Source organism: Zychaea mexicana, assembly GCF_025766255.1.
Source record: "Zychaea mexicana strain RSA 1403 chromosome Unknown BDB00scaffold_62, whole genome shotgun sequence".
NCBI classification, from domain to species: domain Eukaryota; kingdom Fungi; phylum Mucoromycota; class Mucoromycetes; order Mucorales; family Lichtheimiaceae; genus Zychaea; species Zychaea mexicana.
The window spans coordinates 58,218-79,802 of NW_026516725.1; the positions used below are offsets into that span (position 1 = coordinate 58,218).

General features: G+C 41.3%; 6 protein-coding genes across 6 annotated transcripts; 1 reads left to right on the forward strand and 5 right to left on the reverse strand.

Moving 5' to 3' along the window:
* Window positions 1-3,411: 3,411 nt before the first annotated feature.
* On the reverse strand, window positions 3,412-4,281 carry BDB00DRAFT_514016 (uncharacterized protein). Its single transcript, XM_053117676.1, has one exon. The coding sequence runs from the start codon at window positions 4,093-4,095 to the stop codon at window positions 3,625-3,627; it is 471 nt and encodes a 156-aa protein (XP_052977373.1). The 5' UTR covers window positions 4,096-4,281; the 3' UTR covers window positions 3,412-3,624.
* Window positions 4,282-7,028: 2,747 nt separating this feature from the next.
* BDB00DRAFT_513814 (uncharacterized protein) lies at window positions 7,029-11,482 on the reverse strand. Its single transcript, XM_053117675.1, has 10 exons — window positions 11,247-11,482; window positions 10,990-11,134; window positions 10,676-10,863; window positions 10,146-10,542; window positions 8,481-10,013; window positions 8,040-8,390; window positions 7,773-7,952; window positions 7,610-7,693; window positions 7,289-7,504; window positions 7,029-7,215 (listed from the first exon to the last, which is right to left on the reverse strand). Exons 1-10 carry the CDS (start codon window positions 11,328-11,330, stop codon window positions 7,208-7,210), a joined length of 3,186 nt encoding a protein of 1,061 aa, XP_052977374.1. The 5' UTR covers window positions 11,331-11,482; the 3' UTR covers window positions 7,029-7,207.
* A 475-nt stretch (window positions 11,483-11,957) lies between these two features.
* BDB00DRAFT_767667 (uncharacterized protein) lies at window positions 11,958-13,341 on the reverse strand (the record flags this gene model as incomplete). The annotated part of the gene is made up of 5 exons (XM_053119689.1): window positions 11,958-12,232; window positions 12,307-12,612; window positions 12,713-12,809; window positions 12,928-13,027; window positions 13,145-13,341. The coding sequence occupies 5 exons, from the start codon at window positions 13,339-13,341 to the stop codon at window positions 11,958-11,960; spliced, it is 975 nt and encodes a 324-aa protein (XP_052977375.1).
* A 391-nt stretch (window positions 13,342-13,732) lies between these two features.
* On the reverse strand, window positions 13,733-16,014 carry BDB00DRAFT_789777 (putative methyltransferase-domain-containing protein; the record flags this gene model as incomplete). Its single annotated transcript, XM_053120899.1, has 7 exons — window positions 13,733-14,255; window positions 14,415-15,078; window positions 15,373-15,393; window positions 15,530-15,596; window positions 15,678-15,853; window positions 15,890-15,913; window positions 15,993-16,014. The coding sequence occupies 7 exons, from the start codon at window positions 16,012-16,014 to the stop codon at window positions 13,733-13,735; spliced, it is 1,497 nt and encodes a 498-aa protein (XP_052977376.1).
* Window positions 16,015-18,639: 2,625 nt separating this feature from the next.
* Window positions 18,640-19,481, reverse strand: BDB00DRAFT_834536 (uncharacterized protein). The gene has a single exon (XM_053124334.1). The coding sequence runs from the start codon at window positions 19,467-19,469 to the stop codon at window positions 18,864-18,866; it is 606 nt and encodes a 201-aa protein (XP_052977377.1). The 5' UTR covers window positions 19,470-19,481; the 3' UTR covers window positions 18,640-18,863.
* On the forward strand, window positions 19,482-21,330 carry BDB00DRAFT_834537 (JAB1/Mov34/MPN/PAD-1 ubiquitin protease-domain-containing protein). The gene is made up of 8 exons (XM_053124335.1): window positions 19,482-19,703; window positions 19,814-19,865; window positions 19,972-20,154; window positions 20,220-20,348; window positions 20,435-20,586; window positions 20,667-20,778; window positions 20,857-21,002; window positions 21,086-21,330. Exons 1-8 carry the CDS (start codon window positions 19,567-19,569, stop codon window positions 21,204-21,206), a joined length of 1,032 nt encoding a protein of 343 aa, XP_052977378.1. The 5' UTR covers window positions 19,482-19,566; the 3' UTR covers window positions 21,207-21,330.
* The last annotated feature ends 255 nt before the right edge of the window (window positions 21,331-21,585 follow it).

Here is a 21,585-nt window from a genome sequence, read left to right on the forward strand (position 1 = left end):
TGCAATTGGCCATTGGACAAAGACGTATCTCGCTTTGAACGGTCACTTACCATCGCACCGTCAAGGAAAGCATGCCAAGCGCAAATCATTTTTGAGCGACGAGGATGTGAAAAAAGCATGTATTGCTTTCTGGAAGAAGACCAAGCCAGAGCTGCGCTCAGCTGCTTTGTTGAAAAGTGAGCTGCAAAATCGAATAATTCCAGAAACACTTGGAGTACAAGGATCTGTAGCTGAAGATACGATTTTGAACCATTTGCATGCATGGGGCTACAGATATAAGCGCTACACGAAAAATGTGAGTAGAAGGAATAGGCAGCAATGATGATGTATAATTACGTCAAATATTGACTAATCCTTATAATCCCATAATAAGATCTACTATGACGGACATGAAAGACCTGACGTTGTAGTATACCGCATTGAATGGGCAAAAAGAATGTTGGATTACCGAAAGCTGATGATTCAGTATACAGGTGATGATATGGAATAAGAGATCATGCCAGATCTAACAAACGGACGTCTCCGCCATGTCCTCGTCACTCACGATGAATCCACCTTCTATTCAAATGATGCCAAGGCTGATATTTGGGTTGAAGAAGGGGATACGGTGCTGCGAAAAAAGGGTTTAGGAGGCTCGATCATGGTCAGCGATTTTCTTTGCGAGTGCTATGGTCCAATGCGCCTTGATCCTGGATTTGCCGAACAGCACAATATTCCATTTGAAGCCCGAGAATATTTCAAGGCCAGTAAAAATAACGAAGGATATTGGAAGAATGAGCATATGCTCGAACAGTTAACAAAAAAGGCATTGCCGATTTTCGAGGCACTCCACCCTAGTTGCATTGGTATGTCATGCAGAAGGAAGTTATCTTCAAAATGACTTAAATGTATGCAATTGTTAGGTGTCTTCTGTTTTGACCAAAGCTCAAACCACAATGCCTATGCTGCAAACGCCTTGCGCCCAAGCCGGATGATCCTCAAGGACCAAAAGGTAGAAGACTTGAAGTACCCATTCAAAGCTCAAGGCTACACTTTGAATGAGAATGGATCAGCAAAGCTCTACGACTTTTACTACGAGGACAAGCAGTATACAAGACGCCGTAACGGAGCCCGCTATAAGCAAAGATACTTCAAAGGGATTCAAACAGTAAGATTAAACCATCACAATTTTTCATAAAGTGGGTAAGTACTCAGAACATATACTCTACAAAACATGATATTATAGATTTTGAAAGAAAGGGGCAAATGGCCTGAAGGTGGAGTACGTGCAAGTTGTGGCGCTGAATCAGCAACTAATATTCAATGTTGTGCTCGCCATATTCTTGCAAACGAGCCTGATTTTAAAAATCAGAAATCCGCTCTAGAGGAAGCTGTGAAAAAAAGACATCACAAGTTTGAGCTCTATCCAAAATTCCATTACGAGACAAACTTCATAGAATGCTATTGGGGCAGAGCAAAGCGTGAAGCACGTTTGCAGTGCGACTATTCTTATAGATTGCTTGAGAGAGTTAAACATAAATCTGATGATTACAAAAAATTCTTAATTTTTTTATCATCTATAATATTTATATAGTTAATATAAATAATTTAAAACAAATTGTTTTCTTTTTCTATTCTTCCTCCTTCTCCTCCTCAAAATAAATAACAATAACAATAATAACAACAAACCCTTAATAGGCTTTGTATGTTCTTATTTATATATATTAAAAAATAATTAAAATCGTTGATTTTTATGTTTTTTTTCTTTCGGAAAAACATAATTTGTATTACAAATAATTGTTTTTTAATTCAGCTACATTGAAAAAATTTAAAAAAAGTTAAAATATATATATAAAAAGTAAAATTATAATTTCAAATTAAACTTTATATTAAAAATAATAGAAAAAATAAGAACATATCAATGTTGTTGTTTGTTGTTGTTTATTGTTGTTTATGACATAATTAATATTTAAATAAATATAAAAAGATATATACAATTTTAATAATCTAGTGATTGATAAAAAATTAAGAAATTTTTGTAATCACTAAATTATTGATTAAACCTCTGAGCGACGTCTTCCAGGAATTCTAAATTCTGTTTCTTTGCCAATGATCTGGCGCTTCGCTGCCAAATCATAGCTTTATATAGAGATTTATGCTAGAGGGAATGTTGATGGCCGCGAAGTAGATGAGCTTTACAAAAAGCAAAAACTGTCTTCACCTCCATTGTCGCCCTAGTCGCATGTAATAATTTCCTTTTATAGTAGCGGGATTTCAAATCAAAATTTTGTTATAAATTTTCATTTTTGTCTATTTAAAATCGGTTGCACCATAAAAAAGGGATTGTAAACAAAAATTAGAAAAATAATAAAGGAAATGGTATCATCAGACTATCCATCCTATTGAATGAACTAGTACTTTGCAGCCTCATGGGTTCACCTATTCCTAGTCAATGTATTTATCTGTATAAACATGTGTATATCGGATTAATTATATGAATATCAAAAAAAGAGAGAGGAAGAAAAGTAAAGGAAGAGAAGAGAGAGAAAAGAAAGAGTGGGCAAGAAGAGACATTGTGCTACTAAAAATGATAAGGTCCAGTTAGGTCAACTGGCTCAGAATCAGAGTGTTCTGTTTCAGATCTAGATGAAAGAGAATGTGCATTTAAGTTTTCTGGAAGGGGAATATTCACATGGATCATGCTTTCGAATGCGTCTTGGAATAAGGGATACCATTGATCACCTCGGATTCTGGCACCACCATCTTTGCGGCCTTTAGAACATCGTAAACACACGTCGTCGTCCAAGATTCACACATAAAAGCAACCGCCATCCCTTAACATGCACCATGAAGAGCAGTGCACGCTTAAGACAAACGACATACTAAACCCTGCTGCATGTCCAAAGTAACCATTGCTCAAACGATTATGCTATGGGAACATAACCATACGGTCTTAATGAGGCAGCTACAGCGGCATCAGCCCATAGGACTTACATAGATTGTGAATACGTGTACACAGTGAAAAGAAAAAAATCATGGCTCCCAAAAAACAATGACGTAAAAACGTAAAAATTAAAAATAATCTCCGAAAAGAATGGTTCAGCTTCCTTTAGGTAACCTAATTTGGAAACGTGACCAATTTTTAAAAACCTTGGCTTGTTTTGTGAGTTTTCCTACCCGTTTTCAATTTTTCACTGAAACGGATTCGGTAAATACGTTTTTCCGAAACGAATGTATATTTACCCGGTGATATCCATACGTCTGTTGTTGTATATTTATGCTTTTTTTTGTCGATGTCTTCCCTCGGTTAAAATCATCCTTTGTTATTACTGATCCGTTTATTTCTCACCCATACAAATACTATATATGTTCGTGTTCGAATATGTAATTGTGGTATTGTTGAAATGATGTCCAACTTAAGTATATGATGTTTGATAATATATATGTATATATTTGGGCCGTAAGAATAAGGAATTGTGAGTAATATATAGAAAAAATGAGATAGGAAGTTAAAAAAAATGTAAGGGAATTAAAGGAAGATAACGGGTGTACCGATGATCATTAGAGTATGTTCTTCTTCTTCGTGCGTTTCTATGACGACTCTATCGATAAATAGTTGTCAATATCGTTACGATCGACAGCTCCTCAAATAACGCTGCGTTGCCGTTCTAGCAGCATAGAAGTGTAATAATCAATGCTTTCTAAAAAGCGACGACGAGCTTCGGAAATTGCTTGTTCAGCAGCACTTAGTCTTGCCCATTCATCTTCTTCATCGTCATCGAAGAAAAGAATGGTAGTGGTGGGAAGCGTGTTTGAAGTAGAAGGTGGAGGATCAGATGAAGATGAAGAAGAGCTTGGTTGCAAGGCCGATGTTAGAGACGTAGCGGCGACTGGGCTTGGTAACGATGGCGAAGGTGGTAAGAGTGCCTCGATGGTTGGTGGGAGATACAGAGATATGTATGGATAAAGATGACACTTGTAATCGTCAAATGAGTCAATTGTCTCCTTTTTACTAATGCATAAGAAAATTAAACCTACTTCTTTGAGCTGCACAAACGGAGGTGTATTGCTACGACATATATAATAGTTGAAGCGCTCCAAAAGTTGAACGAACATTGCGGTTGGCAGCGTAGTATTGACTGATCAAATGCTTGCAAAGCATGTATCGATTGGTGGTAAAAGATTGGCATCCACACGTCCAAGTATCGAGTGACACGTAGTAATGAGTGTTTGCATCAAGTCGTTGGGTTCCACCACGGTTTTTGACACGTTTCCACTCCCGTACGAATGCTGTTTCCCAATCCATAACTAATCTTCGCAAGAAAATTGGCATGCACTACTGACATCTGCTGTTCGATGATTGTCCACACGAGGAAGTCCAAACGTGGTCTGTTCTTATCGCCAAGGAAGTCTTTCTTGGGAACTTTCCATTGAGCTTCAATCATTATAGTTGTTCTGCCCATCGGAATAGCATCGGGAAGACTGCTTCATGCCCATCTCACCCACCAAACAGGAGCATACCATCTGCTGTACTATTAGACCCAAGCATCTGGCAAATCACGCTCCACGCACAGGTTATACATCTCTCCGACGGCCTGCAAATGTAGCTGCGCTGCTGTGCGGTGACCAACTATGAACATGTGTTAATATCTTTAGTAGCTCTTAAATGATGTATCGGCCTACATTTGATGTTTAAGCCTACCTCCTTCAAGTGGGATCAGCGGATGCCATTTATGATGCTACGCATCATATCTATTATCGCAGTCCGGTCAGCGACATCATCGCAGATTTTCCCTTTCTGTCTTGTGGAGGTTGAAAATGCATGCTAATGAAAGGAAACTTGAGCAACGCATCTCTGGGGATGTATCTTCTTTCATGTAGCTTTTCCTCCGCAAGTTTCTTCTTCACAGAGCGGACAAGATGCCAGGAGCACAGGCGAAGAACACTGCGATTACTCCAGACCGTCTCGATTGCATTTATCTGACCCCAATTTTTTGTCGGTGAACATGAGTCTTGGATGGAGACCAGCTTGTTTTAAACAAGTGAAATACTCGGCAAGCACACCTGTGCGAGCAGTTGTTTCATCATTGCGTACTACGCCACCCACATTAGCACGTTGATTGTTAGGCGTAAGCTTTAGCAACAAATACGCGATCAAATAGCCAACACCATTAACTGTTGCAACTACGGCAAAAAGCTCGTATCCTTCTCTATTTGTCGAATCGACATGGAATTCTTCTGCCAGTTGACGAGAACCACAAATTACGTCAAACAATGGCATAGTGAGTCCAACGGCAGTGCAGTATGTTTGTTCTGAAATAAAGATCTGTTTATGGTTCATTTATGCGTTATTAATGGATCACCTTATACTTTATTATATCAAGCCCATTTGTACAGCGTCCTAAAATACATGTATAATGATGGTTTTTATATACCAAAGATTCTGAACATACCTTCCGAACACCTTTTCTGCGGCTCTATCGATAATCATATCGGCCGACGTAAAATGGTTCCTGTGCAGGGTGCACTGGTTTGTAACTGCTTTACATGCCCAGTAATAAACCTGAGATTGCAGAACGCGGCCTGCAACATGCGGAAAATGCCGGATCACCCTACGAAACAAGTTTCGAGGTTCCACTTCGAGGGCATGCTCTGCTATGTAATCACAAACATCATGGGGGACTTGGGTCATCTCGGACAAAGGAGCGGCGTTATGTCCGTCACTAGTTCGATGTTGAGATGGGCGTAGTGGTTTTGTCTATCGACCAAGCCTCTTATATGACCACTACAGAAAAAGGTATCCATATGCATATGCAGTCGTTGACGATTGGCTATCAAGACCTGGCCTTGGACATCATAGTCATGGGAGCAGACGTAATGGAAGGACCATCCAAACTTTTTTCTTGGTTCTGTCACATGTTTTTGATAGTATCTGCAACCGTCGATACCTTGGATTTGAGCGCGAATACGTGTCAAGAGTTGCTCGTTCGACAGTGCCGCCATTTCGTCATCAAGTTGGAGATAGACATCAAGGGAATATCCTTCTAAGATCGTCGATCCAACTTTGCAAAGCCCTGTGAGAGGAAATCAGCTCGAGCAGCTCGTCCATCGTAATGAGCAACTGTTCCGAGATCGGCTTGCCGATGTCGCTCTGGCGTTCACGCCAGCTTCTACAAGTACGGTAGTTTTCACGATTGCCAATAAATATTTCTTGTGGTCGAAAACCTTTGCAGTTTGTGCATTTTCACAATGTTGATTCCTGCTGCCTTGCTGATGGAGGACACAATCGATTTTGTTGCTGGATTTGCATATTCATTTTGATTTTTATTATAACAAGGTGAACACTATGACTTTTACCATTTGTGTAACTGATGTCCTTGCTCGGGACAACTATTCACCGAATCCGTTTCCGTGAAAAATTGGGCACTTGAAGTTATTTACTCATACTGTACACACACGTACACACAGCATCCCATGTAGATATATACGACGCATACTTATACCATCCCTTTTCAGTATAGCCCTTTAATATTGCCATGTGTTATTTACATATACAAGAATACGAAATTTCCATCCTATTGTGCATCTTCTCCTTTGCTGTTGGCTGTATTTTGCTCTTGGTATTGCTGGGAATCGCTAGTGATTGATGATGACGTTTTTGGAGTGATGCCTCCATGCTGTGCCAGTTCATCGATGAACGCTTCGTGACGTAGACAATCAGCGACTCGTTCGTAAAGTTCCTGTTGCGAGCTTTCTTCTGCTGATGCCTTGACATCATTGGCCTTGTTTGTAGCGTTATCGTATACTTGTACTATTTGCTTCAAATTTTGCTTCATCCGCCGCAACTCATGTTCCTTCTCGATGATATCGTCTTCAAGTTGCGTGATTGACTGACCCAAAGAGCACAGCCAGGGAGGACTGTTTTGATTATTTGTTAGAGCGCACTTTTCATCTTCAAACTCTTACTTCTTTCACGTAGACATTGCTTACACGTTGTTGACTTTGACGTACTTTTGCTGCTGTGATTGTAGAGGAGACATTCTGTAGTTGTGGTTGTTGTTATTGCTATTGCTAGTGGGACCGTTCTTCTTGGCTGCTCTTGCTCTCTGTCCATGTGTCACGCTTTGCAAGTCATGTAAGAGAAGCGTGTACGTGTCGCTGGCACCTTGAAGTAGCGCAAGAGCTCGCTCACAAACTTCATCTACCATTGTGATTTGTTTGAGTTTTGTTATAAAACTGTCGCAAAACGAGTAGATGAGCAGAAAGACCAAAGAAAAATAAAAAGAGAAACAGGCGCGCATATTAATACCGGCATTATCATCATCTGACTTGGTTTTAATCGTGTTGATTTTGTGGCCGCTTGCCGCACTGTTCGCGTCAATAACAGTGTTGTCTTCGCCTTTGGCACATGGTCTCGTATCCGACGACGACGTCTGCACATCCAAACCAGCGACCATGGCATCATTCACAGTAACTTTGACTTTGTCGCTTTCAGACAAAGAAGGACATTCGATTGTCGATTTATCTATTTCAGGATATAATACAAAAGCAGGTGCATGAGCTTTGATAAGTAAGGATGGCAGCTACAGCATTTGTTTTACACGCCTATTGTTGAACTTGCCGAGTTTACCTGCTGCATTAGCGATATCATTGTTGTCAGTGGTTTCTGGTGAGAGGAAACTATCCTCACGAGATGCTTTGGTTTCTGTCGTTTCTACAAAAGGAGGCAAACTTAGTTCAGAAACTATCATCATACTTTATAAAACGCGAAAAATCTTTGAATGACATCTCACCATCATCATCCTCCCTCTTCTTCTTGCCAATATCTACATTGGCTACAGCAGAAATGCAGGTACCATCGGATATTCTCGTAGTCGTAGTGCTGTGGTCAGTTGCAGGAATAGCATCAGTATCGTTACCCGTAAAAGACTCGGTAGAAGTCTTGTGCGGCTGAGTAGTAGAACCAGCATCGACTACTTTACGTATATGATATTCATATGAAACTGTTAAATGATAATGTGCAAGTAATTTAATAATTTTGACGCCAGTCTACAAAGTACCTTGATCAACTGGAGTATTGTGAGCTTCTTTGTCGGACGTACTAGGTGTCTTTTCATTAGTTGATACAGCGCTATGGTGCGCCCCACCACTTTTGTCAGGCTCGTTTGTGGCGTTGTTGTTTCGGTCACTGGTAGCGGGAGAAATAGCTGGATCAGCGGCACCTTCTATACTATCAGTGGGTCCCATCTTTTTATGCTCTTGTTTAGGACTGTTTGTTTCGTTGCCGGTACTAGACACGATAGCCGATGTGAGGGTGGAAGAAGGGAGTGATGGATTGCTCGTTGGTGTCGAAGCGGTGCAACTTAACGATACTCCAGCGGTCTTTGTGAACGATTTAAATGACGCAGTAGCTTCTGATATAATAATATGTGAAAGCAGAAAAGGAGGTGAGAGATATACTTCATCGGTCATTAAAGCTGGTCAATGCATGATAAATTTACCTGATTTCTGTTGTCGCTGATTTGGCTGTGGGTTCGCTGAAGCAGTCTTGGAGGTTTTGTTAGAGCTACTAGCTTTATTATCTGCGTGGGTATGAGGTGTGACGATAACTTTTGCAAATGAGAATCCTTCTTCTGGCTTAGCCAGCGGTGAGTGTCCAGTGTCGCCGTTACCCAATTGCTTCCTTGGTTGCTCCCGTGACTCGGCCATCCTACTTTTGACTTTGCTGGGTCCGAACGGTGACCATACACGCATCATTGTCGTCAGTCCATTATCGTCACCGTTTATAGTCTGCTGATCACTAGTAGCAGGAGCAGGAGCAGCACGAAAACCCCAATGAGGCCCCTGGGTAGCTGCTGTCTTGCCAGTAGTAGGCGATCCAAATGTAAACGCAGGTGCAGCTCGCGATTTATCCTCCTTGTTGTCAACTGCTCTTCGTCTCGCCAGCAGTTGCTTCAGATCGGCAAGATATCTATCAGCCTTCTCCGCCGGTGTATATTCACTTGGGGCACCACCGAATGGAGACGGATTATTTTGAAAAGAGAACGATGTTTCTCCAAAACGCATTGCTGCTGGCTTGTTATCGGAGCTGAAACCAGGCATTGTTGGTTTGCCAAATGTCGGTACGGCAGTTACTATGGATGAGGAGGGCGAACGAGCACCAGGTTGTATTTCAAGGTTTTTGAACGACGGTAACGGTTTTTGTGTGCCACGTTGCTGTTGCTGTTGTTGATCAATTGCGTAGATGAACGGATTCTTTGCTAACAGGGGTCCGGCGAAATCAAAGCCTGTTCGTCCCGCTGGTGGAGAAGGTATATCTTGATACAAGGTTTTGACGCGCACCATGCCACTATATATCGAGAAAACCGTTTTGCTGACATCTTCATCATCGCCGCCACTTTGAATGTGAAATCCCTTAAGCATGCCTTCATTGGTCATATAGTACAATACTGGAGTTATTTGGTCATACGACGTCGGCCCAAACACTGATGACGTTGTGCTGTAATCGACCATCATGCCCACTGGATATACCATGTCGAACACGTTTGCATGTTTGTAGAGTTGCTCTTCCCGATATGCTCTCGTTGCCGCCTTGACGATCGCTGGTTGCTGACGATGCTGTGTTCTCCCATTATGATGGTTGCTGTGGCTGTTTTCCCGATAGTGAAAATGACTCGAATATCCAGGACATTCCCACGTCGCCCAATTCCCACTTTTGTCTTGACCTACGACCATGATACTATGGGAAAATGTACTGGCAACGATGATAGCGCATTTGACTTCGTCGCTGAAATCATGGATCACGTGAAGATAGAAATTTTGTTCCTCGTGCAACTTGGTTTTCCGCGTATAATCTGCTCCGTGGTGGCAACGATCACTACAAGCTGTCGCCATGGGTGCCACATCGCCGAGTATCACGTAGTTGACGGATTCTCTCGGCGTCTTTGGTCGCTTGACAATACGTGCCTCATTGCCGCTCTCATTTGTATAAATAACAAAGAGAGTATATTTATCCACCCAAACCACTTTGTTTACTATAGTTTCAGCATGTACACACCCGATTGTTAATTTTTGACAATTTCCTCCTCTTCATTGATAAATTATATATGAATCTGCCATTTTTGCTTCTCTCTCTCGACACATATATGAGCATATCCACGACTTACCATACCGTGATAACTCGTCTTTGCTGTGTGGTGATGGTATTTCATACTTTTTGAGTCCGAATATCGAATAAAAATGCAAGGATCCATCCGATAACCCACAAACAAAATGTTGCGCATGAGCACTCCTAGTATTGTCATCATCATTGGCCATAGTAAAAGACGATGGAGAGGTCTGAAAAGTGGGAGACCAGCACATGGATGTGACATTTTTATGTAAAACAGCTGCCTTGATGAACCCAGTATGCAAGTTGATGATACAACACGTATCCCAAATTTTTGAATTTGGACTTTTGATCAGCACAGTCGCCAGCTCTCCCCCTTTTGTATCTGGGCATATTTGGAAGTCCAGGATGTCGTTGCCGATATGAAACGACCACTTTGGCTCAACCTTGGCTTTCTAGGATGTTTTATTATGAACGTCAGTATATTCTGTTTATTCGCAACCACCAGGTTATTTTCTACCTAATAGATATCTCCATCATTCATTTTGCCGCTCCATATATGCTTACCTTATACAGAATATCCCTTACATTATAAACCACCGTTTTGCCTCCCGACAGACAAGCAATTACGCGTAGCTCGTCGCCAGACAGTCGCAAATGCTGTACCGAGAGTTTGTGTGGAACATTGATTACGGACTTCATTTGTCGTACTGTAGTTTCTGGATTTGACGCACGTAAAAGCTGGCGAAGACGCACCGTTTCTCCCAAAATGAACCCTAGATAATTTTTCCATACATATTCTGTTTAGCTTCCATGTACTTGATAATTGGGTTGTTAAGCTTCTATCGAGCATATGTGTATACACTATCTACTTTATTTGTCAACCACATTTAACTTATTACCATCGGTCGTAGCCGCCACAAAGTAGCCATACTTGTGCGAGCAAGCCAAAAGGGATACAGGAGTAGGATATTCGCTTCGAAACAGGCCAGTCGTGCCGACAGGAATTTGAGTGTCGTTGAATGTGAGACTTTTGAAATTGACACGCTAGAGTGCATCGCAGGCCAAAAAAAAAAAGATTAGACGTGTTGCCGAGCAATCGGTTGTGTCATTTTCCCTTTTGACTCTGCATATGAATGAACACGGTTCAGATTATTACATTGGTTTGCTTAATGTTTGCGACACTTTTATTTTCTGGCGTGGTGTTTGCTGATTTAGCTGGTCGTTTGTATGTACGTGTCATGTGCGAAAAGTAAAAGTGCGAAGGAGAAAGAGACAGAGAAAAAGAAAAGTGCGTATTTGCTGCGCAGTAAACGGCATCAAAGCGTGGACCTAAGCACACATTTTTTTTTTGGCAAATCTGTAAAACAAGCAAGCCACACTAGCTTCAAGGTCATGCTCTGCAATGGCAGCAAGTCAACAGCAGCAATTCCTCCTTCCTCTGCTCATGTTAACTTTACTACAACCATTTTTTCATTCATATTATCATGATCATTCCTTGATGTATAATATATCACAAAACAAAGGTACGTGCAGTAATCTAGTAATTAATCAATTCGGAAACGGTCCGATTCCGACGGACAGTAGATTTTCGAGAACCGATTAAACTTAAGTTCGGTTTGCTTTTCTGCTGAAGGTTTGAACATCATTTTCCTACAATATGATTACTATTACTTGCCTCTTAACCATTCTTTTTTTTTTGGGAGGGTCAATAAGTGTCAAGTAAAGTTGATTCTTCTTACCATAACTCTTTTGCAAACCATTCATGGGCAAGCACCGACGGATGGAAACAATCCACGTCGCTAATTTCATAAACCGTCTCATATTAGCATGATTGTCACATAATAGAGCAGAAGCCTTGTAAACACATTTACCTGATCGCTTCAATAGGGAAGCTCAAAATGTCCGTTTTGAGTGGCTGAAATGTAACTGCAAAAGAATCATTGGCCATGTAGCTATCAGCAATCGTTTGTAATCCAACATTATACTGCGGTGTCAATGTTGCCATGACTGTCCTGTTGGCTGGCGTATGCGCGCACTCGCATTCATGATCATGCAGCACAAAGTCCGAAAAAGGAAATGGCTGGCAGTATTCCGGATAGTTCTGTGACTCGACAAAGATCTCGTCCACCCGCATGACGCCCACTTTTTTTTGATAGCATCATCAGCACACATTTACTTGTACTCACAGCACTAACAACGTATTCAATTGTCATTACCTATTTGTAAAAAGACATTGCGGATTGTCAGCCGCACCCGATCAACAGCAGCAGCAACGTTCATGATAAACGGCGGCGGGAGCGACGTTGGTGTGGTGCATGAATGACAGATATCATTGCTTCCAATAAACAGCGTGAGTAGTTTCCAGTCCTGTGGTTTGATTGTGCCAGATACGTAGGCATCATCGAGTTGTTCTAAAAGGTAATCAATTTCGTGATCCAAGTTTGAACTGCGAGCTCCAGATTGAGCTGCATTCAGATAACCGATGTCGGGCTTGTATTGCCCTTTTGGACAAAACTCGTCACCTGGTGGAGAATAGAGACATGGATCTTGGGTCAGTTCAGGGCTAGGGAAGATTGGGACGCCTATTCAATGTATCTTGCTACGTATATAGGTTGAGCTTACCAAAACAAATGGTAAAAAGCTGCGATCCAACGGATGAGCCATATAGGGAGGGAGTATAATAGTGGATAAGATTCGGTAATGTAGTGGCACCAATGTCCTGCACAAAGATAATAGATGATGAGTAGGAGAAGAGCCATGAATTGTTAGCGACGATATTTTGCGGTATAAAGTTTGTATGCAACTGCTCGACTAGAGTGTTAATGAGAGCAACATACCCCACCCATAGCAAACGAGACACCACGATCTTCATTTAGTGTTTTCATGCTAACAAATCGATCATTCTGAAGTCCCTTGGCACCAAATCCAGCCATCACACTTGCAAAGTGAAAACGCAGAATTACAAAAAGAATCGAACGTTAAAATCCTTTCTCTCTCTTGTTGTGTTTTTTATACCTAAATAACATACACCCTTAATAATGAAAATATTCGTACCTGTCTCCGATACCAATGACCACCTTGATATCATCCGGCCGAAGATCTTTGACCGACTTTGCCCCACCATCCGGACGTGACGGAAGTCGTGGGCAACCGATTTCCAAAGGAACATCGAATCCGTTCGGCCCATTATTTGCAGGCACACCGCTGGGATCCACATAAGCGAGTGCTGTAGTTTTGAGTACGGACGGCATCAGAAATACTGTATAGAGGACCGAGAGAACTGATAATATGGCCGCACCGATTAAACATGCTGGTAAGGATTCGACAGCCTTAGCCGTATATGAATCATAATACAGCGTTGGATGGTGTGCTTCTGACCCAATGTTATTACCGACTTGCGCCCGGTCACTGTTTGTGCGATTGCCTCGTGTTGACTCTGTTTCTGCATCTTCTTCTAATCGAACAGGTGGGGGAGACGACGAAAAGGAAGACAGGAACGCAGATCCTTTTACGTAAAACATTGCTACTTTTGTTTTCCTTCTTGCAACTGAGGATCATTCCCAGATTATTATTATCATTTATATATACAAGGTCTCTATAAGTGGCATATTAAAAGGAGTATGCATAAATACCATCACAAAATTATGATAAAGTTAGACGGTATATTTGGACACCCGTCCGCTGTGCCAATCCTGGGACCCATTTGGCTTCTGGATCATTTTCTTCCTTGACCACACCACCTTTGCTATTGTTGTTTTGCTCTTGTTGCTGCTGCAAAAGGGTAATCTTGAATCCATGGTCTTGGCATGTTTTCCAAAATCGGTCTTCTTCTGTTGTATCCAATCCGCGTCGCTTATAGCCAATATAGATTCGCGTAGTAGATGGCACGGACAAATCTTCAAGTGCTTGAACCAGATCTTGGAAGAACTCGGCCTCGTATAATACATCCGATGCCACAATAATATCGGCCTTGCCACATGCTTCTGCTTGTTCCTTATTACCCCATAACAATGGCCGTATATTGACTCTTCTCGCTACCGGATCATCAACATCATGATTCAACTTTGCATTCACTTGGATCAACCCCATCGCTTCTTCCAATTCGGTAATGGTCACATTGATGTCCTTTTTCATCTTGTTGACATAGAATCCCAATAGACCTGTCCTATCAGTAAACGAAAAAGACATGTTGAGTTCTTGTTTCCAACACATAATTCTGTTACGCTCCCGTTTTTTCTACATTCTATATCAATCGTTTCATTTATCTTGCTCGCTCATATCTTCTCTCTCTCTCTCTCTCTTTTTTTTTTACCCTGATGATTACCCTGCACTTAGATCCACCACATGTTTTGCGTCCTTTAGTGACATGTTTTTGAGAAACTCAAGCATAACCACAGCTGAATCCCAGATTTTGCCCGGAATGCCCGCATCCCAGTATTCCTTGACCATGGTGTTTGAAAACAGTCGATAAATGTCGTGTTCCATTTCTGTACCTTCTGGCCAGGATTCGATTGGTGCATTGGTTGGACACTCGCTCTGTTGTTGCTGCGTGGACGCCGTGGCAACGGTATGCACGTGGATTGGGCCGACAACCAATGGTAAGATATTTGGCGACAACGCGCATGATTCGACACGCTCCATGTTAATATGTAAGTAAAAAGATGCGTTGCTTTGTTTATCGTTGTCGTCTTTGATGCTGCTGTCATTATTCTTGTTGGCGCCGGGGTGGTGGTGTTGGATGATTCGGTACTCAAACCCGCCTTTGCCTGATGCTTCAAATCCAACAACTGTCTGCTTCGTTCCCTGAACAGCTCTTGTCTCGATTGACCAAGCTTCTTTAGCCACAGGCTGCGAATTGTGTGTATTCAATAATTGACATTGTACGTGGACTTTGCCGTTAGGTTGAACGTCAGCGCGTCGAAATAGACCAAGTTCGTTGACGAGTAATAGATCGACGCGGTACCACTTATCCACCAGTATCTTTGAGACTATGGGAAGTCGCAAGTTGAATCGGTACAGTGCGAAATGACCGTCGAGTCGTGCCCGAAATTGCTCATCGCTTAGTTCTTCTGGCATTCGTTTACTTTGGAGTTTGTGTATTTTTTTGTTGTGAGGGAGGCACAAAGAAAGTCCGGTATGTTTTATTTATGCTTTGCTACCGACGCATACAAGAACACCTGCAATAACTAAAAACATACCAAGCCAAGTGTCTTTATGGAATTAAAAAAGTTGGGGATTTAGTTTTTAGTTTTCTCGGAATTTATGAAAAGAAGAATGTTTACCTCGACCACCAAGATCTTCCCCTAACAATAATCCCGTCAATAGTGAGAATATAAACGTCAACGAATTCGTAATGGGAACAGCAAGCGACATTTCTTATACAAAACAAAATTAGCTCTTTTTACATTCTATATGGTATAATGCTTCCCCTTTACTTACCTGATTTGCCGAGGGTATAGTAGTAGACAACGGATCCACTCAGATTAAGTGCCAAGGGAAGAATGTACTGTTTTTTTTCGCGTGGAAACGATGGTTCGATTAGCAAAACTATAGAGCTATGCTTCTTACATATCCTTTCCTTCCTTACCTGCCAGCGTGTCAATAGATAAAAGAGCTCGGCAAACCATTTGCGGTAACCTCCTTCTGGGTACCTTTGTGAGACCTGTTCAAGGCCATCTGTGCCCTTTTTGATAAAAGGATTGGTCGAGCCCCAGCAAATCGCAACTAAAACATCAAGAAGACTGGTTTGAATAACAACAATGGCTGTTGCAGCGAGCGAATTATTATGATCTTATGTACCTAGGATAAAGCCGCCGGCCTTTTCTATATATACAGTAGTCAAATGTAAGTTATTCAATGAAGGTGGTAGCAAAAACAAAATAAGTGTGAGTTACTAACTAACCTAGTATGTTGGTGAAATCCATTTTTGTGGGGAAGGAAGAAAGAGGACGTTCGTTCATGTACCTGAAATCGAAATCTGCATAAGAAATTCGTGACTCCTACTACCTTGTTTGTGCAGGATTACTATAGGCAGTAACCTGCTGAAACATGAGTTGAGACATGCAACAACTGCTACTATTCATTCTTTTTTCTTGCTTAGGATATGCGCGTAATGCAATACACGCAGTTGCGATTGTGTTTCTCACAGACAAGGACAGTGGCAGTAAAAAAAACCGCATGCTCACGCTATCGTAGCAGCTATGCCTGTGATTAAAGTGTGTTGTTGATAGGTAAAAAAAAGGAGAACAAATCAAAAGGCAATAATGATATACAGAGAGAATCAAAGTATGATATAGTTCTTATTGAATGAATTCACAACCCTTTATAAATGTCGTTTGCAATGCTGTCTCCTTTTGAATAAGCCGATGGATGAATCGCGGACATGCTGGGTATTGGACGTTTTCAAGATGAGGAAGGATGAGAAAGGTGGAGCTTGGATGCCATGATAATGGATGTTGTCTTGCGGGTGTGTAAAGAGTTATTCTTTTTTTTAATTAGCGTGTTGCTTAAAACAGTGGCAACGAGATACAGCCTTTTTGCAAACACTTTTTCCTACTGAAGAAGAAGTGAAGTCTGCCACGTTGAAGCTGGAACTCCAAATAGTTCCATGGGGAGTTTGGCAATTATGTCAAATCACACATCATTGCAAACAAGAAGCTTTACAATGTAGTATATTCTTTTTAATAATCGGTGAAAATCAATGAGTATCATAGCTATGGTCTCTTTAATAGTTTCGCACCATCGTACAGCGTAAAGGCAAACATCCTCACAAATTCTGTGAGCGATTCGCTATTAAGTTAAGATTTTTGATCCTAACGCGATTCCGGAAATGTTCCACGAAAAGAGAACTCAAGTGTACGGATGGTTTTATGAAGATGCACGGTCCGTCGTATTGCAACATGTACTATTTACCTCTTTATATGTGGCATATGAAACGGCAGCTATTGTACGTTGCTCAGCTTTTTCAAGAACACGCATCTCAAACAATAATGACCGTATGCAGAATCCTACCATAGCGCATTGGCATCCGAAAAAAAGAACAATTGGAACGATGTTTCAAGGATACAGCAAGAAGCATTGGATAACTCTGTATCTTCAGGAGGTGTGCAGTTATACCGAAGAAACGATGACTCGAATGAGGAGCTGTTTGGCAATGCCAATTGAGGAAGGCTTGGTAGCTGAGGTATTTAGCCAGAGTATGTAGTAGGACATAGGGCAAATATAATCAATTCATCATATATATATATATATCATTGAGAATGTTATTTTTGATAAACCGGATATAACATGGATGATTAAAAGAAAATACAGGATTACTTTAGATTATTTAAAAGCCTACCAAAAGTACCATCCATTCTGTTGTCCAGCTTTCATAGTCAGTATCATAGATGAACAACAGCATCTACCAAAAGGGGTCCAACGAAGTAGTAGTAGTTGTAGTAGTAAATATCTCCCCTCACATAACAACAGTTTGCAGTTGATATACAAATGGAGCACATAACCAGTGAATGAGGCAAGCATGTATTACAAGGCTTCATCATCCGTGTGCGACTATTACAACAAAGTGGAGATTATCTGCTCGTGTAATATTTTTCTTTCTGCTGTTGATCAACAAAACTGTGAATTATACTTTTGCTTTAAATGTGTATTTCTTGGAAACGAATATACCTCTTTGCGTTCTCTTCTTCTCTACGATGAGTCTGCCTCACAATCATATAGCAATCTTGAGTGTGGTTTAAAAAACTCCCGCTTCTAATTGATTATCGACGCAGAGTCCAAGAGTCCAAAGAAGAGAAAATCTAAATCTTGGAGCTTAGAGCAGATCGTTGAACGAACAAGTGACTTGATAAAAATATGCCGATTGGCGATCAAAGTGAAGAGCCTTCAGTAAAAAATCCACATGTAGTCAAACTACAATAGATACAGAGAAGGTAACTTTCCCGCTCCAGGCAACATGTCGATAGCAGCATAAGAATCGCGCCAACTACTGCAATTTTGACGCATCACCGCCGTGCTATAACTGCTCATACCAGATATTGTACACGAAACAAAGATTAAAAAAAACAAGAATGCATAAATATGTCTTTCCTCGCCCCACATATATATCAAAAAGGTCGTCGTACTAGCTGGGTACATTGAAGGGTATGTTTAGGTGATGGAAAAAAAGTAAGCCAGAAAAAAAAAACAGGACCTTTGTCTGCAGGATATGCTGTTATTGGCAACGGATGTATAAGCAAATAAGCATAGGCAGGAAGAACAGATCAGTTGATTCAGTGGAAAGACGATTCGTGGTTTCCATTAGAAACGTCTCTTTTACTTTCGACGTGTAACTATGTCTCTTTGAGCTGTAATATGTATGTACACTACTACGAGTGCATAACCACGGCGACGCACTACATGTCTTCCAGCGAGTAAACAGAGAAAGACATACCAAAACAGTATGCCCACGATGTGTTCAGAATGAGTTCATTGTCATCTGTAACCATAATGACCACTCGCGCTTTCCCTCTTCTTCTCAAATATCTCACCGACCCCTCCATTTTTTTCTACCCAGCCAGCTCAAATAATAATAATCTCTTTTTTTTTAATACATGTATATAAAAAGTGGATAGATCGCGTATAGAGAGTATATAGACACAGAGCAAAGAGCTTTTATATAAAGATATATATAAAAGAGGGGTCTTTATAGATAATAAACGGAAGAAACGGGGGGTGTTTTGGGTAGATAGGTGGGTATGATATATAAAGGATTGTTGTTTGATAATAAATCATTTTAGTTTGACAAAACCAACGTAACAAAGTCCACATAGTTGATACGACCATCCTTGCCAACCTCGACTTCCTTGAGCAACTCATCGACCTCCTCTTCCGACAACTTTTCACCCAGGTTGGTCAAGACATAGCGGAGCTCACCCGCCGAAATAAAGCCATCGCCTTCCTTATCAAAGACCTGGAAGCCCTGGATGAACTCTTGCGACGAGCCTGCAGGCTTGAATCCATCCGGTCGCGTCAGAATCGTCAAAAAGGTACCAAAATCAATATCGGCCTCTTGTCTTTCACTGCCGCCTGCCGATTTCACCAGTTCGCGGACTTCGGCTTGCGTAGGGTTCTGGCCAAGACCTCGTAGTAAATCCCCCAGATTGGCAGATGACACAGTGCTGTTGCCCTTTTTGTCATACAGCGAGAAGGCTTCTTTCCACTCGTCAAGTTGTTCTTGTGTAGGTTGGTTGGTGGGACTCATTGTGTTGGTTCTAGGCGATTCGTTTAGATGAAGAAAACTGATGGGTGGTTGTTTTTTGGTGAAAGGAAGAAATAAAAGGTACGCAAACCGGAAGCGGACGCGGGGTTTCAGGAGGGACAGATTCGGTCCGCATCGCATGTGACTCGTTCATCATGCGCTGCGCCCGTTTCATTCACAGCAGCAGCAGCAACCTCTCTTTTTAACTGTTTCCAAACCTTTCAAACCGTAAAACGCCATGGACGCCGAGACTGCCCAGAAGAACTGGGAACTCGAAAACAACATTGTCACGGTCGATCCGGCTCAAGACCAAATCTACTACTACGATGTTGAAAAGAATAAAGAGAATGTCAATCAACAGCCCTGGAAGACAAAGTAAAAAAACGCTAATCGCCTTCGTTTCTTTGATATCTCCACTTTTTTTTTTTTTGAAAACAAGAACATTAGCTAACGGGAGGCTGGGGGTACTTTTCTATGTTTTTCAGTCCAAACCATTACAAACATGTCAAAATCTCTGCCATTGCTCTCATTAAAATGGTAAAAGCTCGATTCTTTTAACCTAACCTGCCCCGTTCCAACCATCTCTCTCTATAACCTATTTTCGCCCGAAAAAAAGAAACTGATACAATGATTTTCTTACCAGGTGATGCATGCGCGTTCAGGTGGTAATATCGAAGTGATGGGTTTAATGCAAGGCAAAGTAGAAGGCGACACCATGATCATCATGGACGCGTTTGGTCTTCCTGTGGAAGGAACCGAGACGCGTGTCAATGCTCAAAGTGAGGCGTATGAATATATGGTGTCGTATATGGAAAAGGCCAAAGAGGTAAAACACGTCATTATGTGATCATTTTGGATACAAAAAAAAAGAGTCTAAAGTACTTTAAATAGGTGGGTCGGCTTGAAAATGCAATCGGATGGTATCATTCACATCCAGGCTATGGCTGTTGGCTGTCGGGTATCGACGTCAATACACAAATGTTGAATCAACAGTATCAGGAGCCCTGGGTTGCTGTTGTGGTCAGTTAGATGAAACACGAGTACTTGCTCCATGTGAATCGGCAATGTAGTGTTGACACATGCATTTCTATCAAACAAAACAATAGATAGATCCCAACCGAACCATGTCTGCTGGCAAAGTCGAGATCGGCGCATTCAGAACATACCCCAAAGACTACAAGGCGCCTGATGATGGCCCTTCACAATACCAAACCATTCCTTTGAACAAGATTGAAGATTTCGGTGTGCACGCTAAATCGTATGTATTCTCCCCTCTTTTTTTTTTCTACCTTTCGATCTGTGCTACTACTCACTTTTGCCTATGAACAACTTGTACAGCTACTATTCCTTGGAGATCTCACATTTCAAATCAACGCTGGATAACCAGTTACTGGAAGTGCTGTGGAACAAATATTGGGTCAACACACTGTCTCAATCACCGCTCTTGACTGTATGTACTTTTGTGAAGAAAGAGAGAGAGAGAGAGACGACCTCCAAACATAAGCAACTAACGAACGCTCTTTTTTAGAACCGTGACTATTCGATGCAACAAATGGCCGATCTGACACAAAAGCTTGAACAAACCAACGATACCATGTCAACGCGCATGGGTGGTTACTATGGCGACCGAAAGAAGCATGATGAAAGTCAGTTGGGCAAACTGACAAAGGACAGGTAAAGTCGTTTTTGTTCCCCCCACCCCTCTCCAGGTTGGGTTCTGAGCTAAAACAAAAGGTTGGTTTTTTTTTTTTGTTTAGCTCCAAGATCACAAGTGAAGCTATGCATGGCTTATTATCTCAAGTACTTAAAGATCTTATCTTTAACTCCACTCGATCTACTGTTTCCTCTTCGTCTTTACAAAAAACAAAGCATGTATAAAACTGAACTCCATAAACTGGATATTGCTGCTTTTCGCTTACACACACACACACACACACACACAAAATAAAACATCAAGACAATCTCTTTCTGATGCGGTTTTTTTTAATGGAATAATAAAAAGAAATAAAGAACAATACAAACGTTGGAAAGAAAGGTGTGCGTGGGTTGTCATACAAGAATGGAAAAGAGAACATTACTGATACAATTCATGCCCTTGGATATGTTTTGTCTTTTTTGGCATAAATAAACGAGAAAAAAAGTGTGTGTGTGTGTGTGTTTTGAGTGAGAGAAGAATATGTACAAGGCGAACCAATAAAGAAATGTGTTGTGTGCTTGTGGAAAGGGGGAGGAGGAGAGTGAGTGAGTGAATAGAGAG

What these genes read in the sequence shown, in the direction of transcription:
- BDB00DRAFT_514016 (XM_053117676.1), bottom strand. Translation starts at nt 4,095, where the DNA reads ATGTTCGTTCAACTTTTGGAGCGCTTCAACTATTATATATGTCGTAGC.
- BDB00DRAFT_513814 (XM_053117675.1), bottom strand. Translation starts at nt 11,330, where the DNA reads ATGACACGTACATACAAACGACCAGCTAAATCAGCAAACACCACGCCA. An exon ending in CAAACATTAAGCAAACCAAT is followed by an intron (nt 11,135 to 11,246) that starts GTAATAATCTGA and finishes GATGCACTCTAG; the next exon opens with CGTGTCAATTTCAAAAGTCT. An exon ending in GAAGAGGGAGGATGATGATG is followed by an intron (nt 7,694 to 7,772) that starts GTGAGATGTCAT and finishes CTCCTTTTGTAG; the next exon opens with AAACGACAGAAACCAAAGCA.
- BDB00DRAFT_834536 (XM_053124334.1), bottom strand. Translation starts at nt 19,469, where the DNA reads ATGCGATGCGGACCGAATCTGTCCCTCCTGAAACCCCGCGTCCGCTTC.
- BDB00DRAFT_834537 (XM_053124335.1), top strand. Translation starts at nt 19,567, where the DNA reads ATGGACGCCGAGACTGCCCAGAAGAACTGGGAACTCGAAAACAACATT. An exon ending in CAACAGCCCTGGAAGACAAA is followed by an intron (nt 19,704 to 19,813) that starts GTAAAAAAACGC and finishes TATGTTTTTCAG; the next exon opens with TCCAAACCATTACAAACATG. An exon ending in ATATGGAAAAGGCCAAAGAG is followed by an intron (nt 20,155 to 20,219) that starts GTAAAACACGTC and finishes TACTTTAAATAG; the next exon opens with GTGGGTCGGCTTGAAAATGC.